Genomic DNA, 15,254 nt, shown 5'->3' with positions numbered 1-15,254 from the left:
TGTAGGGGCCCCAGGTGGCTTTGATATTGCACCGTTTGACTAGTTTTGTCTTTAACTACCACTGACTTATTCTATTTGATTTTATCTATCTTTTAGGCCTCTTTTTTCTTCATCAGAGACACATAATTCATGCAACTTGGGGTGCTTTTTTAGAGACTATGATCCCAGGCTATCTGTTTCAAATTTGTATCAAAAGTTCTGATCAGATAAGTTGTATTTATTGAAGATTGAAGGACATGTAGTCTGTCTATTCCCCTGTAATCTAGATCCTTCTTTCTCAAAGTGTTGTATGACAGTCAGCTGCATTGGACCTCACCTAGGAGCTTGTTAGAAAAGCAGAATCTTCAGCCTCCCCACCAGACCTACTGAACCATAATCTGCATTTCAGTACGATTTCCAGGTGATTCCTATGTGTATTAAAGTTCCAGAAACAGTGTTCTTGGATTTCTCTGGTTCAAGCTAACCATCAAAAAGCCGCATACTTAGACCATATTGCTTTGGCCTTCTATAGATTTGCTTTCACTGAATTGCAATTACCATTATACTTTGGCTTTCCTTGAAGTCCACTTCAAGAAACGTTCATATGGAATCCATTACTATACCTGCTATGAATGTACTATTGAGGATATCTATACCTCTCTCACTGGCTCTTAAAGCTGACGTCTCATGGAAGAAATTTCTTTTTAAAATCAAAATGCTCAGCACATCTTTACTTTCTGTACAGAATGGATTTTTTAAAAGAAAATATACACACAATTAAGACTGTGAAACTGTTTTTTTTTTTCTTAATTGCTACTGAACTCATGGTCAGTTTGCATTCCAAGTAAAATGAGATCTCATGGCCAGCATATATGCATTTTATCTTCCCATGTCTAATGCTTAGAATAGACTGACTTACAGTAACAACTCAGTAAATATTAGCTATTCTTCTTTACTTTTTCCTCCTCCACCCCCTCTTTACCATCTTATTGGATTGTTGAAAGTAGCTAGCTGACCGCATCTCCATGGCTGAAGGTCCTGTGTTAGAGAACAGAGTCCCTGGGGGCGGTACTGGACTATGTTACCTGAAAGCAGCTCTTTTAAGATGATGAATACAAACTGCATTTCAAGAGGGAAGATAGGAGTTCTTAACTGGAGGGGGAAGCAAGATCATAAACAATGAAACAACAAAATGCAAGATGGTAAATAGCATGAAGACTTGATTAGATGGAGAACTGAGCATTGTACAGTTGCCAGAGTCCGTTTTTTAGTGTCGAGTGACCTGGAAGTGGGCCCTGGGTTGCGGAGCAGTGAAGGGGACCACTTGCCACTTCCTGTGTTGGTTCCCCTGAGTGGGCAGGACTGGGGTTTCTCCAGGTTTGCTGATGCAAAGTCATGAGCACTGTAGAACGTGGTGGCGGTGAGATGTTGTTCCTAAACGTGCCCACCCCGTTTCTATCTCTTGCATCCATGGTGGTAGGAGCCCAGTACCTCTTGCCCCATGGGTATAAGCTGATGACTGGGCAGATTGATTGGTTTGGCCACAATGCTGGTGCAAGAAGTCATGTGTGCATATATGACCATGCATTTCTCTGCTTAATCCCTTCCCATTTCTCATGGCTTCCCATTGCCATGAGAACAATGCCCAACCTCTTTCCTCTGCCCTGTGAAACCTCAACTCTCACTCTTTCTCCAGAGTCCTGGATGCCTCAGCTGTACTGAACTTCTTTCAGTTCCTTGAACATGCCAGTCAGATCTTCTGGGTCTTCATCTAGAATGTTTTGCCCTCCCACACCTCCATCACCCCTTCTGCTTTATTTCCCTGGCTAATTCCTACTATTATTGCAGGGTTTAGTTTAGATGTTTCTTTCTCCAAGTATCCCCCTCAGACCTTCTACACTAGGTGAGGTCTTCTTGCTACATAATTTCATTACCCTGAGTTTCTTTTCCTACTTTATTGCAACTACTTGTTTATCTGATTGTCTTTTGTGCTCTTCTGTCAGCTCCAGAAGGCAGGAACCATGTCTGTCTTTGTTCACCCATCACAGTGTCAGGCCCAAGGAGGGCCTCAGTAAATATATGTTAAATGAATGAGAATCAATTCGTGAATGAGTGAATAAAAACTGCCCATATGCTTGTGTTTTATGCTACTGCAATGCAGTACTAATCTCTTTGTATTTCATGTTTTTAAGGTAAAAATGCATATCAAATCAGTTACTGATTTTGAATGGCTAAAACAGAGTAGATTTTACTTCAAGGAAGATTTGGATCAAACAGTGGTGTCTATTACAGATGTTGATTTTATTTACCAGAATGAATTTCTGGGATGCACTGATCGTCTTGTTATCACTCCATTAACAGATAGGTAGGAAACTCCATTTTTATTATTCCATTTTTGTAATTAAGTCATGTGCTTAAAATTGTTTTAAAATTGCATTTGAGGGACTTCCTTGGTAGCGCAGTGGTTAAGAATCTGCCTGCCAGTGCAGGGGACACGGGTTTGAGCCTTGGTCCGGGAAGATCCCACATGCCACGGAGCAGTTAAGCCTGTGCACCACAACTACTGAGCCTGCACTCTAGAGCCCGCGAGCCACAACTACTGAAGCCCACTCGCGTAGAGCCCGTGCTGTGCAACAAGAGAAGCCACCGCAATAAGAAGCCCGCGCACCACAATGAAGAATAGCCCCGGCTCGCCGCAACTAGAGAAAGCCTGCGCACAGCAACGAAGAGCCAAGGCAACCATAAATAAATTAATTAATTTTAAAAAATTGCATTTGAAATGTTAACAAAAGCATTGCTGTCGTGTGGGGTCCGTGCTAGCTCATCAAAGTCTAACAATGAAACAACCATCATTGTTAGTTAAATGCACATATACATTACATTTTTATGAAATAGAAAAAGATAAAAGAGTAAAAGGACGCTTGAATGTTGACTATGAGTAATTTAGTAATGAAGTTTAGATTGCAAGATGGACAAATGTCTCTAGAACCATAAAGGGGGTCATTAGAATTGCAAAGAAGGAAAGGACCTTGGAGGTGGTCTAGTTTAGTCTCCTGGTTTTTCAAATGTGGAAATTACTACCTAAAGTGATGTTTCTTGGCCAGGTCTGAATAATCAGTCAACGGCAGATCTCCTCACCATTCTTTCCAATATAGGACACTAGACAAGAGCTGGGTTTTTTTCATCTTTATATGTCCCGCAATTACCTGGTTCCACATGCTGTGCATAGAAGACAATACACGTTTGTAGAATTGACTTAAATTGGGTCATAGAACAATGAATTCTGCTGTTACTTTAAACAGGGCTGCCTCCAGGTAAAATTATGATACAGCCAAATTATATCTTCAACCTCCTCTAGACTCATCCAACCTCCCTTTATATGCCCAGTCCCATCGCAGCGTAAATTTTTCAGGGTGTTTTCCCTTTAATCGATGTTTACATATAAAGCTTCACGTCTTACGAAGCTTTACTAAGTTTGCTTAGACCTGAAGTAAATATAACTGAAGCTGGATTAGGGATACCAGGAGATTCATTATATTGTTCTTTACATGTGTCTAAACGAGCGAAACATTTCATAGTAAAATGATTTACTTGCAATGGTGTGCTGGAGCTGGCTTGTACCAGCATGCAAGAGCCAACGTCATGCATCCCTCCCCAGTTTTGTGCTATCACATTGGTAGCTTGTTATCAGCCATGGTGGAAGTAGTTATGCCACAGAAATCAGCAGACATAAAAATCAGATTTAGGGAATTCCCTGGCGGTCCACTGGTAGGACTCCACGCTTCCACTGCAGAGGGCACGGGTTCGATCCCTGGTCAGGGAACTAGAATCCCACATGCCATGTGGCACGGCCAAAAAAAAAAAAATCAGATTTATTTTTGTTCCTGAAGAGCCCATTGTTAAACATCTGCCAGTACACTGCTGCTTATTTGGTTCTCTGACTTGGGATTTATCGTGACCACAATGGAAGGAAGGCCTACAGGTTTTTTACGTCAGAGTTGAGTGTTTTTGCGAACACTGTATTACTTCTAATGAATATCAGATACTCCAGCCTTGTTTGGTTGCCTGTCTCTTAAGTGGGCTGCTCAAATTCTAAAACCAACAGGCTCATTCCAATCGCACTGGACTTTTGCTTGTGCTTTACTGTAACATGTGTTATCCCATATTCACAATGCTTTATCTCATTCACTTTCGCAGATGCTATATCACTTTGGCACAAGCTTTGGGAATGAACATGGGAGGGGCTCCAGCAGGACCTGCAGGCACTGGCAAAACAGAAACTACGAAAGACATGGGAAGATGCTTGGGAAAATATGTGGTCGTGTTTAACTGCTCAGATCAAATGGATTTCAGGGGGCTAGGAAGGATTTTCAAAGGCAAGTGTCAAACACTTATTTTTGGTGAATTTACTTTTATTGCAGTTAAATGTTATTTTCTGATAGAAGTCTAAAATGATAGTATCCCACATGACCAAAATTAATATAGGTTGATGCATATGTTATTGCCATTTTTCTGGGTCAGGATGGCTGGATATCATCAATTTAATATTGTTCAGTACTATTGCTGGCATTACAGTCCATGAGTTGAATGTGTATTAGATGATGAAAATGGAATCAATTTATTACTGCCTGAAACAATGGTGGAGGAGATAAGATCAGGATAGCAAACTGATTACACATGTGACTTCCCTTCCTGCATTAAATCCCATTGAAATGAAAGATTTTTATTATTTATTTATCTACTTATTTTTGGCCACGCTGTGTGGCTTATGGGATTTTAGTTCCCCTACTAGGGATCAAACCCAGGCCCTCTGCAGTGAGAGCATGGAATCCTAACCACTGGACCACCAGGGAATTCCTGAAAGATTTTTAAAAAGGATGGTAATGCTAGAAAACAAGAAGGGGGGGGGCACCAGCAGATGGGAAATTTTGAGAATATCTGGAAAGATAGATAGCAGGTGGTTTCAGATGGACAAAGAAAAAAGATGAGAGAGCACTTCAGTCTTAGAACTCAGTGCTCTGTGGTCTTCTTTTGGTGATCGCATGCAGACCCAAACTTTAAATACTCTCTAAATGATCAAATTTACATCTTTAGCTCAGACTTACCCTTGAAACTCTGGATTCACATAATACAACTGATATCTACTCCTTGACATCACCACTTAAATATCTTAACAGGTCCAGATTCACTGTATCCAAAACCAAACTCCTGGTCTTCCCTCCCTGTATCTACTTCTTCCTCAGCCTTTCCTGACACACTAAACACCCACTCCATTCTTCCAGATACTTACACACAAATCTTTGACTTATCCTTTACAGCTCTCTTTCTCTCATACTCACATCCAACTGTCAGCAAACACTATTAGCTCTACCTTCAAAATACAGCCAACACCAGCCACCTTCTATTATCCCCACTGCTATCATCCTAGTTCATGCCAATCATCATCTCTCACCAGTACTACTCCAATAAGCCTCCTAATTGGTCTCCCTGAGTTTACCCTTGTGCTCTCCATTCTAATCTCAAAACTGGTTCCTTCCAATTGTAAGTCAGATCATGACACTCTTCTGCTGAAAGCTGGGCACTGGCCTCACTTAGAATAAGAGCCGAAATCCTTACGATGATCCTGTATTGTTTTATACAGTCACACCTGCTCCTTCCCCATTGCATTGCTGTGACCTTCTGACCTCATCTCCTGATACTGTCCCCTCACTCTCTCTACTACAGCCACTTTGACCTTTGTGATGCTTCCCAAACATCCTGAAGTACACTCCCTCCTCCATATGATTGCTATTCCTTAGATTCTTCTCCCAGATATCCATCCACATAGCTCATTTGATAAAGGGCATCCCCAGTAAACATCATACTACTGAAAATTTGAAAGCATTTTCTTTGAGAGGAGATATAAGACGAGGATTTCCATTACTATTAGTTCTACTTATCACTGTGTTCTGTATCCTGCCCAGTTGCAGTAAGGAACAACAACAATAGCGACAACAAAAATACAAAGACTGGAAAGAAATAAATATAAAATATAGTTATTTACAAATGATACGGTAGACAGTAAAGAAAATTTAACAAAACTATAGAAAGTAGAATTTAGCAAGTTCACTTGAATATGAAGTCAACACACAAAATAAATTTTATTTTAATTAAGCATGCACAAAAAAAAATGAAAATTTCAGAAAGATATCATTTAGCACATAATTAAGAGAGTGTGGTATTTGTGTAGGGGTTGATAAATAGACCAGTGGAATACGGTAGAGAATGCAGAAATAGGCCAGGGACACTTGACATATGGAAAAGGTGGTATTGAAAACCAGTGATGAAGAGATAGACTTTGAAATAAGTCTTTCTGGTACAATAGATGATTAATATTTAACAAGGGAAATTGGATCCCTACATATATAAAAATTGGATCCCTATAACTGTATAAAAATCAGTTCTGGGGATTAAAGGCTTAAATGTGGTAGGCAAAACATACATGGCTTTTAGAAGGTAATAAAGGCAAATATCTTTGTTCTCAGAGTAGAAAGGGACTTTTTATACAAAAATTACAAACTACAGAGAAAAGATTAATACACTTAAACAGGGTAAGAGAATATCCCTGTAATAGATATCATGGGATTGCTCATCCAGCTCTTATCTTTAATTACCTGCCTGTTGGATATATATACATTGTACAGTTCAGATTTGAACTGAGCAGGTCCACTTATACACAAATTTTTTTTAAATTAATTTATTGACTTTTTGGCTGCACTGAGTCTTTGTTGCTGTGCACGGGCTTTTCTCTAGTTGCAGCGAGCGGAGGCTACTTTTCCTTGCGGTGTGTGGGCTTCTCATAGGGTGGCTTCTCTTGTGGAGCACGGGCTCTAGGCATGCGGGCTTCAGTAGTTGCGGCCCTCGGGGTCAGTAGTTGTGGCCCTCGGGGTGAGTAGTTGTGGCACACGGGCTTAGTCTGCGGCATGTGGGATTTTCCTGGACCAGGGCTCGAACCCACGTGCCCTGCATTGGCAGGCGGATTCTTAACCACTGTACCACCAGGGAAGCCCTACACAGATTTTTTTAAACTAAATACATACTACAGTACTACACGATATCAGGTTGGTTGAATACCTAGATGTTGAACTGTGGATATGGGAGGGCTGACTGCAAAGTTATGTATCGATTTTTGACTGTGTGGAATGTCCATGCCCCTAACCCCTGTGTTGTTCAAGGGTCAGTTGTGCGTGTGTGTGTGTGTATACATATATATATATAATTTTACAGTCTTTTGTGATACATCTCTAAGAAGGAGAAAAAAATAAGCTACAGACTGAGGGAAGATATTTTAACCTGTATAGCTGACAAAAGATTAATATCCAGCATTAAGAAAGATTTTCTTCGGACTTCCCTGGCGGTCCAGTGGTTAAGGCTCTGTGCTTGCATTGCAGGGGGCAGGGGGTCAATTCAATCCCTGGTTGGGGAACTAAGATCCCTCATGTCACATGGCGTGACCCAAAAAAAAAAAAAAAGAAAGAAAAAGAAAGAAAGATTTTCTTCAACTCATTAAGAAATGCAAAACAATAATGGGATAGCATTCTCACTCTTGCCAATTGGTAAGAATCGACAAGTCTGACAAACCACTGTTGGTAAGGGTGTGTAGAAACTAACCCTTGGTACTTCTTCTGTGTGTGTAAGTTGGCAGCACTGCTTCAGAGAACCGCAAATAAATCAAATTTATTAATTTGATTATATACTGTATGTATTTATACTGTATATGTACAGTATTTTATAGATATATAGAAAAATAGATACACACACAACAAATTTTGAACGAGCAAAGTACGTAGCGTTTGTGAATACATGCATAAGAGCAGTAGTTTAAAAACATGCATAGGAACCATTGACATCAGATTCAGGATAGAAGTTACCTCTGGAGAAGGAGGGAGTGTGGATCCAAGAGAGACATACATGGACTTGAACCGTGGTTCTAATATTTTATTCTTTAGGATGAAATCTGAAGCAGAATTGTTAAGATTTGATAGGTGGGTACGTGGGTATTCATTACATTATTCATTATAATTGCCTGACCTTTAAAAAAAATTAAACCCAAAGAACCACTTTTTAATCAAAGAGAAAGTTCTTCTGTGGATCACTCCTGGCTTAAGGGTTGAAGATGGTTGAGAGAAGCAGACTAGAGCACCAGGTAAATCCTAGAATGCCAAAACTATAGCAGAAAGCAGAGAAAGAGAAAAGGAAGTGGCTATCTCCAGTAGTTTTCCTCCATGTAGAAGGTCTGAAGTGGGAGTCCTGACAAAGATCAGTGCCGGGTGGAGGCCTGTGCCAGAGAGGCAAGCACTGCACCAGGTCAGACCTCATGCTCCAGACCCAGAGGGTAAGCTCTCCTGCCTCTCTCATCCCTTCCCCCAAATCGCCAGAGGCAGCCATGCATCCTGCAAACAGGAATTTGCATTTGGAATGAGGAAATACACACATATGAAGAGATAACCAAGTATCATACAATATTTGAAGGCATTAAGGAGGCACTCACAAACAGCAAGGAGACCTACTGACCACTTAACTGATTAATAGAGGAAACAAAAGAAAATGCAAAAGTAACTAAGATTAATGGCTTCAGAGAGATTCAAGAATTTACCACATACAACCAATTAAAGAAAAAACAAGTTGCTATGAAAAGAATAACAATTGGAATAATCAGAAATTGAAAATAAAAACTGAGAAAAAAACAAAAAACCTCTCTTGAGTTGGAATATCTAGCCAAGAGAGTATATTGCAAAAAGAAATGGAAAGTTTGAAAGAAAAATTTAAGGGCCATAGGGATAGATATATAAGTTCCAATATCCACATAATGGAAATTCCCAAAGGAGAGAGAAGAAAAAGTGTGTGGGGGGTAGGTGGGGGGAAGCAATAATAAAAGAAAGAAGAGCATTTCATGCAGTTGAAAATAATGAAGGTTTTCATCCTTAGAGAATAGACAGGAGCAATGTTCCCAATATCCAGGTCTTCCTTTGTGCTGAGTTTTGTAGGAAGTAAATAAACATCCTTTTGACCATTCACTGTCTCACCTAGTTTCCTGGCACTTCTCTCATTGCAACAAGAAAGGAACAGAGTGATCTGACCCAGACGGGGCATCCGTTATTTTGTTAATTTCCCCCAATATTATGGCTGCTTCACCCCCATCCCCACTGGAGGTGGCACATCAAGACTGAATCAAATTTTTGTCACCCTTCAGCATCCCTGGTGTAATGATGTGTCTATACTTTCATTTTGGCAGTGTACTATTTTCATTGTTTTGGTGATGATGTACAAATAATTAAACCTTTGTATATCACTGGAAAAAACTAAGTCTTTGTAAACAGCCAGGTATGAAATTTACGTAGATTGTATTTCAATATAAAATTGTTTGAGAGTGCTTTGGAGAAATGATTGCCATCAAGAAGATATATTACAAAGTAAAACTCACCAGATAAACTGTTTTTCTTACCAGGTCTTGCACAGTCAGGTTCTTGGGGCTGTTTTGATGAGTTTAACAGAATTGAATTGCCTGTATTATCAGTGGCAGCCCAACAAATTTACATTGTTTTGACAGCAAGAAAAGAGAGAAAAAAACAGTTCATTTTTTCTGATGGTGATTGTGTTGATTTAAATCCAGAATTTGGAATCTTCTTAACAATGGTGAGAACATAGGTTTTATATATTTTTAAATGTTTTATTGAAGTAGTATAGTTGATTTACAATGTTGTATTACTTTCTGGTGTACAGCAAAGTGATTCAGTTTTATATATGTATATATTCTTTTTCATATTCTTTTCCATTATAGCTTATTATAAGATATTGAATATAGTTCCCTGTGATATACTGAGACCTTGTTTTTATCTGTTTTATATACAGTAGTTTGTATCTCTAATCCCAAACTCCTAATTTATCCCTCCCCCACCCCCTTTCCCCTTTGGTAAACATAAATTTATTTTCTATGTCTGTGTGAGTCTGATTTTGTTTTGTAAATAAGTTCATTTGTATCATATTTTAGATTCCACATGTAAGTGATATCATATGATATTTGTCTTCCTCTGTCTGATTTACTTCACTTAGTATGATAATCTCTAGGCCCATCCATGTTGCTGCAAACGGCATTATTTCATTCTTTTCACCTCCTTGGTCAGGTTTATTCCTAAGTATTTTATACTTTTTGATGCGATTTTAAAAGGGATTGAAGAACATAGGTTTTAAATGCAATTTATTGGTTTAATTGTTACAGACTCAAATAAAAGTAAACATGTATTAGTGGGTAAATGACTGACAATCCAGGGGTCAGAGTATAGTCCCTGTTATATGATTTTTTTTTGAGTAGTAAAAATAATCCAGACAGAAGATAAAATAGTGATATGTTAAAAATAAAGATAGCTACTGTTTATTGAGCACTAATTTTGTGTAAGGGGATGGGCTAAATATTTTATATATTGTATCAGACAGGGGGGAAGCTACAATAACAATCTCCCAAATTTTAGTGGTTTAAAACCTCAAGGATGTATTATTCTCTCATGCCCCATGTCCACTTCGGGTTGATGGTATCGGGTGGAGAGGGCAGGGGATGCTTTACATGTCCTTACTCTGGTACTGTCTCAATCGTTACTGGTTGTTGTAGCAAAGGAAAAAGAGAACAAGAAGAATTATGCTCTGGTTCTTAGGATTTCTGTCCAGAAGTGACACAGGTCACAACCATGGATTAAAACAATTCACTTGGCCACACCTAACTTTGAAGGATCAGTGAGGTATAGTCCTGTAGTATTTTGTGTGACAGATATTTTATAACCAAGACACCCGAGGCTCAGGGAAATTAAAAAAACTTGCTCAAGTCACACAGCTAGAGAAAGATGTTATTGTCTGTCTAACATCAAAACCTGACTACTTAACCTCTACACTTGGCTTTTCTCTGACACTTAATAAAGGATGATGGAAATGATTTAAAATTTCCAAAATAATTCAACAAGGTCCTATACCAAAGTATTGTAACAAATTCAGTTACCGTGTGATTGAGGGCAGAGCTTTGTGATACAATGTTGTAAAGACAGAAAACCAAAGGCATGAATAAATAGAGGTGTTTATAAATTGCAGAAGTGAAGTTAATGTTGAACTGGTTTTACTGATGCTTTTAAATGATCTCTATTCTGTTAAGTCTCTAAGTCGCAAGATGATACAAGTACTCTGAGTTTTAAGTGTCCTGAGTGGATAAAGATAAATTATAGGAAGAAAAATCAGAAAATTTTCTGATAAGCTTTAATGTAAGCAAACAACCAGTTAAGCAGTTGGGAGTAAATATTAATAATCCTGACGTGATCAGTTATAACTCAGGAAATTAGATGAAGAAGTTTATTCAGTGTGATGCTGTGGCTCAGAAGAATTTAAAAGAATCTTAATGTTCCCTTTGGATTAAGAATAGTATTGGAAATATCAATTAGATAATTGCATTAGGCTGTGAATAACTGAGACATGAAAAATAGTGGCTTAACATCTAAGGATGTATTCTCTTAAGATCCTTCAGTGTTTCAACACCATCATGGTTTCCATCTTCAAGGCCACCTTATAACCCAAGATGCTACAGAAGCATCTCTGTTGGAGCCAATTGATTGAATCAACGGCCTTCAAACCGACATCAAGGATATTTCATACACTGTGTCCCTTGGTGACTCACGGTGTAGAATTTAATCACACCAGCTGCAAGGCAGGCTGGGAAATGTGGTTTTAAACCTGGGTGGTGATGCACACAGCTTGCAACTGGGGTTCTGTGCCTAAGGATGAAAAAAAGGAGTATTGAGAGGCAGCCAGTAATGTTTGTATTCCCAGCACCTAGCAAGTTATCTGGCCTATTGACGGTGTCCAGTAAATACTCAGGGACTGAAGGTTTCTTCATGCACTTTCCTAAAATGTCTGCCTCCTCTTTGCCTTACTTGCCTTTGAACCCTCTAACTTTTCCCTTGGGACTTTTGGTTCTGACCTGTCCTCAGACTTTTGCTACTTATTAGCTTCCTTTCCACCTCTACTTTTGTCCTTTTCAATGTTTTTCTCAACATTCCTGTCTTTATTTCCCTTCATCCCCATGTTTTGTTTTGTTTTTTTAAATGGTACTTTGTCAGCCACAGAACTCTCTAATTCTCACTGCAAAGGATAATTGAAGAGATGAAATAAAAATTACCTAAGTAAACTGATGAATTTTCCTTCTCTTTCGATAACATAGTTTAGATCATAATTACCCCAGTATTTATTCAGTTTTCTTTTCTATTTCCTTTTCTATTTTCTTAATAAATAGATACACAGATACTTAATTTTTGCTACACAGAGTGGTGTGTGTGCACGTGTGTGACTTTATTAGTATAACGAAAATGGAAATATGTAAGAGGGAGTGATGTGACATTAATAAATATGGATGGTCCAGTACACATTTTTGTGAAAATAGGGACATTTTATGAATCTAATGTTTTTCAATACCCTCTTAGAATCTGACGTAGGGATTTGAAATGTATTTGTATTCATGAAATGAAAATTATATCAACAGTTAAAATTAAACAATTTTAATTTTTAGAACCCTGGATATGCTGGGCGCCAGGAACTACCAGAGAACTTAAAAATTCAATTTAGAACTGTTGCTATGATGGTTCCTGATAGACAGGTATGCATCAGGATTTAAAAGCATAATACAGTTTATGTTCTTTACCTGTTTTTCACTAAAGTTGAAAAATCTCACTGTATTAATTTTCAGATCATTATGCGAGTTAAACTTGCAAGCTGTGGTTTTCTTGAAAATGTTATCTTGGCTCAAAAGTTTTATGTACTTTACAAACTCTGTGAAGAGCAACTTACTAAACAGGTAACTTTGTATATCTATTTTCCTCCTAGCAGAAAACTTGTTTTTTAACTTTGCAATTTTACCTTGATACATGCTAATTAGGGAGTTAAAAAATTCCTTGACTCTTTTCTAAAGTATATTTATAATTAATTTGACCTATTAATTATGTATTTTTATTTTATTTTATTTTTAAAAAATATTTATTTATTTATTTTATTTTTGGCTGCATTGGGCCTTTGTTGCTGTGCACCGGCTTTCTCTAGTTGTGGCGAGCAAGGGGTACTTTTCGTTGTGGTGCACAGGCTTCTCATTGCAGTGGCTTCTCCTGTTGTGGAGCACGGGCTCTAGGGTGCGCGGGCTTCAATAGTTGTGGTGCACGGGCTTAGTTGCTCCGCGGCATGTGGGATCTTCCCGGACCAGGGCTCGAACCCATGTCCCCTGCATTGGCAGGCGGATTCTCAACCACTGCGCCACCAGGGAAGCCCCCTAATTACGTATTTTTAAAACTTCCTTAATTTGAAATAGCTACAGATTCACAGGAAGTTGCAAAGAAGTGTACAAGAGGTCCTGTGCACTCTTCACTCTGCTTCTCGCAGTGTTGACATCTTATAACTATAGTACAGTAACAAAACCAGAAGATCGACATTGGTACAATAAACAGAAATTACTAAGACTTCACCAATTTTTCATGCGCTCGTGTGTGTGTGTGTTTGTGTGTGTGTAGTCCTATGCAAACGTGTAGATTCATGTAACCACCACCACAGCCAACATACACAACTGTTTATCACCACAAGGTTCCCTCCTGCTACCCCTTTATAGCCACACTCACCTCTCTCCCAAATCCGTATAGCCCCTTGTAGCCCTAATCTTTTCTACATCTCTATAATTTTGTTATTTCAAGAATATTACATAAAGGGAATCACATAGTATGTAACCTGTTGGTCATGCATTTTAAATGGTTGCCACTCAGACTATCAGACTGTATTGTTCTCAAAAGATACTTAAGGTGTGAACACTGTATCACACAGCTTGATCTTTCCAGAGGAGTGATCATTTTTCAGTCAAAGGAAAGGCGGGAGAATTGAGCTAATAAAACATTGCCACTCAGCCACTCCAAAACTATGGTGTATAAGTATCAGAATATCTACATGTAATACATAGTGAGGCTACATTTAGAATTTTTCAATTGAATAATCTTTTTTCTTTCTTTTCTCATCTTAGGTTCATTATGACTTTGGGTTGAGAAATATTCTATCTGTACTGAGGACACTTGGATCTCAAAAAAGAGCCAGACCAGAAGAGAGTGAATTAAGCACCGTCATGAGAGGACTAAGAGATATGAACCTTTCTAAATTGGTATCTTTCTTCTCTGAATTAATTTCTCTTTCAGGATTTCGACCTGGCTGACAAGTGGGGGTTGGCTCATATGAAGCTGTTAACATTAAAAACTGCAGGGAAGTGGGACTTCCCTGGCGGTCCAGTGGTTAGGCCTCCACGCTTCCACTGCAGGGGGCACAGGTTCAGTCCCTGGTTGGGGAACTAAGATGCCGCATGCTGTGTGGGCGCAGAAAAAAAAAAAAAAAATTTCAGGGAAGTTACCACTGAGCTGAGCTTTCAGAGGAAGGCAACCCCCCTCCCCCACAAAAAACGCCATGGCTTTGTATGACCCACATGGGCTGCAAATACATCCTTTTATCAGTTGTGTGCCATGAAACAGGCTTCATCAGTGGGCTCCAGCTTCCAAATGTCAGTCCATTATTCATAATGTTACACAGATTCTAAATATGAAAATCTGGATTCATAGGGAACCATGAAAGCTTTTTTTTGCTTTCTCTGTATGTGACTAGCTTAGCTATGTCTCTCCCAAAACACCAACACCACTTCTGTTTTCCAAATATGCCTTAAAAGTTTGCTGTAGAGATTATAGTAATTGTTTCACCGATTTCATGCTTGTCACAATTACAGCCAGGTTGTTTTAAACTGGTTGATGGACAGGTTCATGTGGCTTTTATTCAGGGGCTTCTGTATGCTACATATCATATGTCCATGCCCTAGGAGTACAAGGTTGAGAAAGAAATGGATCTTAGGAGCTCGCATTCTAGTTACAAAACTAACAACTAACATCTGTGTAGTTCATGACTATCACAAAACCTATCCAGGGGTATTGTCTTGTTTGAGTCCTACAGCCACTCTGGGGGATATGGGTGCCATTTTCCTTATGGGAGAGGCACGTGTGTAGGACTCACCCATAATCACAGTCAGTTGATAAGCTGGAACAAAAGTCCACGAGACTTTCTGATGCTAAATCCTCTGCTCCCTCCAGAGTATAGCTCACTGCCTCCATTAATAATGGTACTCCTGAAACTTCTAGACGAGAGTTCCAGAAAGTATCCGGAGACCCTCCCCCACCAGAGAATGGGAAAAATTCAGA

General features: G+C 39.0%; 1 protein-coding gene across 1 annotated transcript in view; it reads left to right on the top strand.

The window, feature by feature from the left end:
• The window catches only part of DNAH8 (dynein axonemal heavy chain 8), a gene marked incomplete at its 5' end in the record, with an annotated part of 322,388 nt that overhangs the window by 140,253 nt on the left and 166,881 nt on the right, over positions 1–15,254 (top strand). The window contains 6 exons of the mRNA XM_082664076.1: positions 2,172–2,344; positions 4,177–4,355; positions 9,467–9,654; positions 12,560–12,646; positions 12,737–12,844; positions 14,045–14,179. Of these exons, the coding sequence (XP_082520202.1) occupies positions 2,172–2,344; positions 4,177–4,355; positions 9,467–9,654; positions 12,560–12,646; positions 12,737–12,844; positions 14,045–14,179 (870 nt within the window). The remainder of the gene's footprint in view (positions 1–2,171; positions 2,345–4,176; positions 4,356–9,466; positions 9,655–12,559; positions 12,647–12,736; positions 12,845–14,044; positions 14,180–15,254) is intronic.

The sequence above is a fragment of the Grampus griseus genome, assembly GCF_964374135.1.
Source record: "Grampus griseus genome assembly, chromosome: 10".
Classification (NCBI taxonomy): Eukaryota; Metazoa; Chordata; class Mammalia; order Artiodactyla; family Delphinidae; genus Grampus; species Grampus griseus.
Note: the sequence above shows the minus strand (reverse complement) of the source record. Positions and strands in the feature narration are given on the sequence as shown.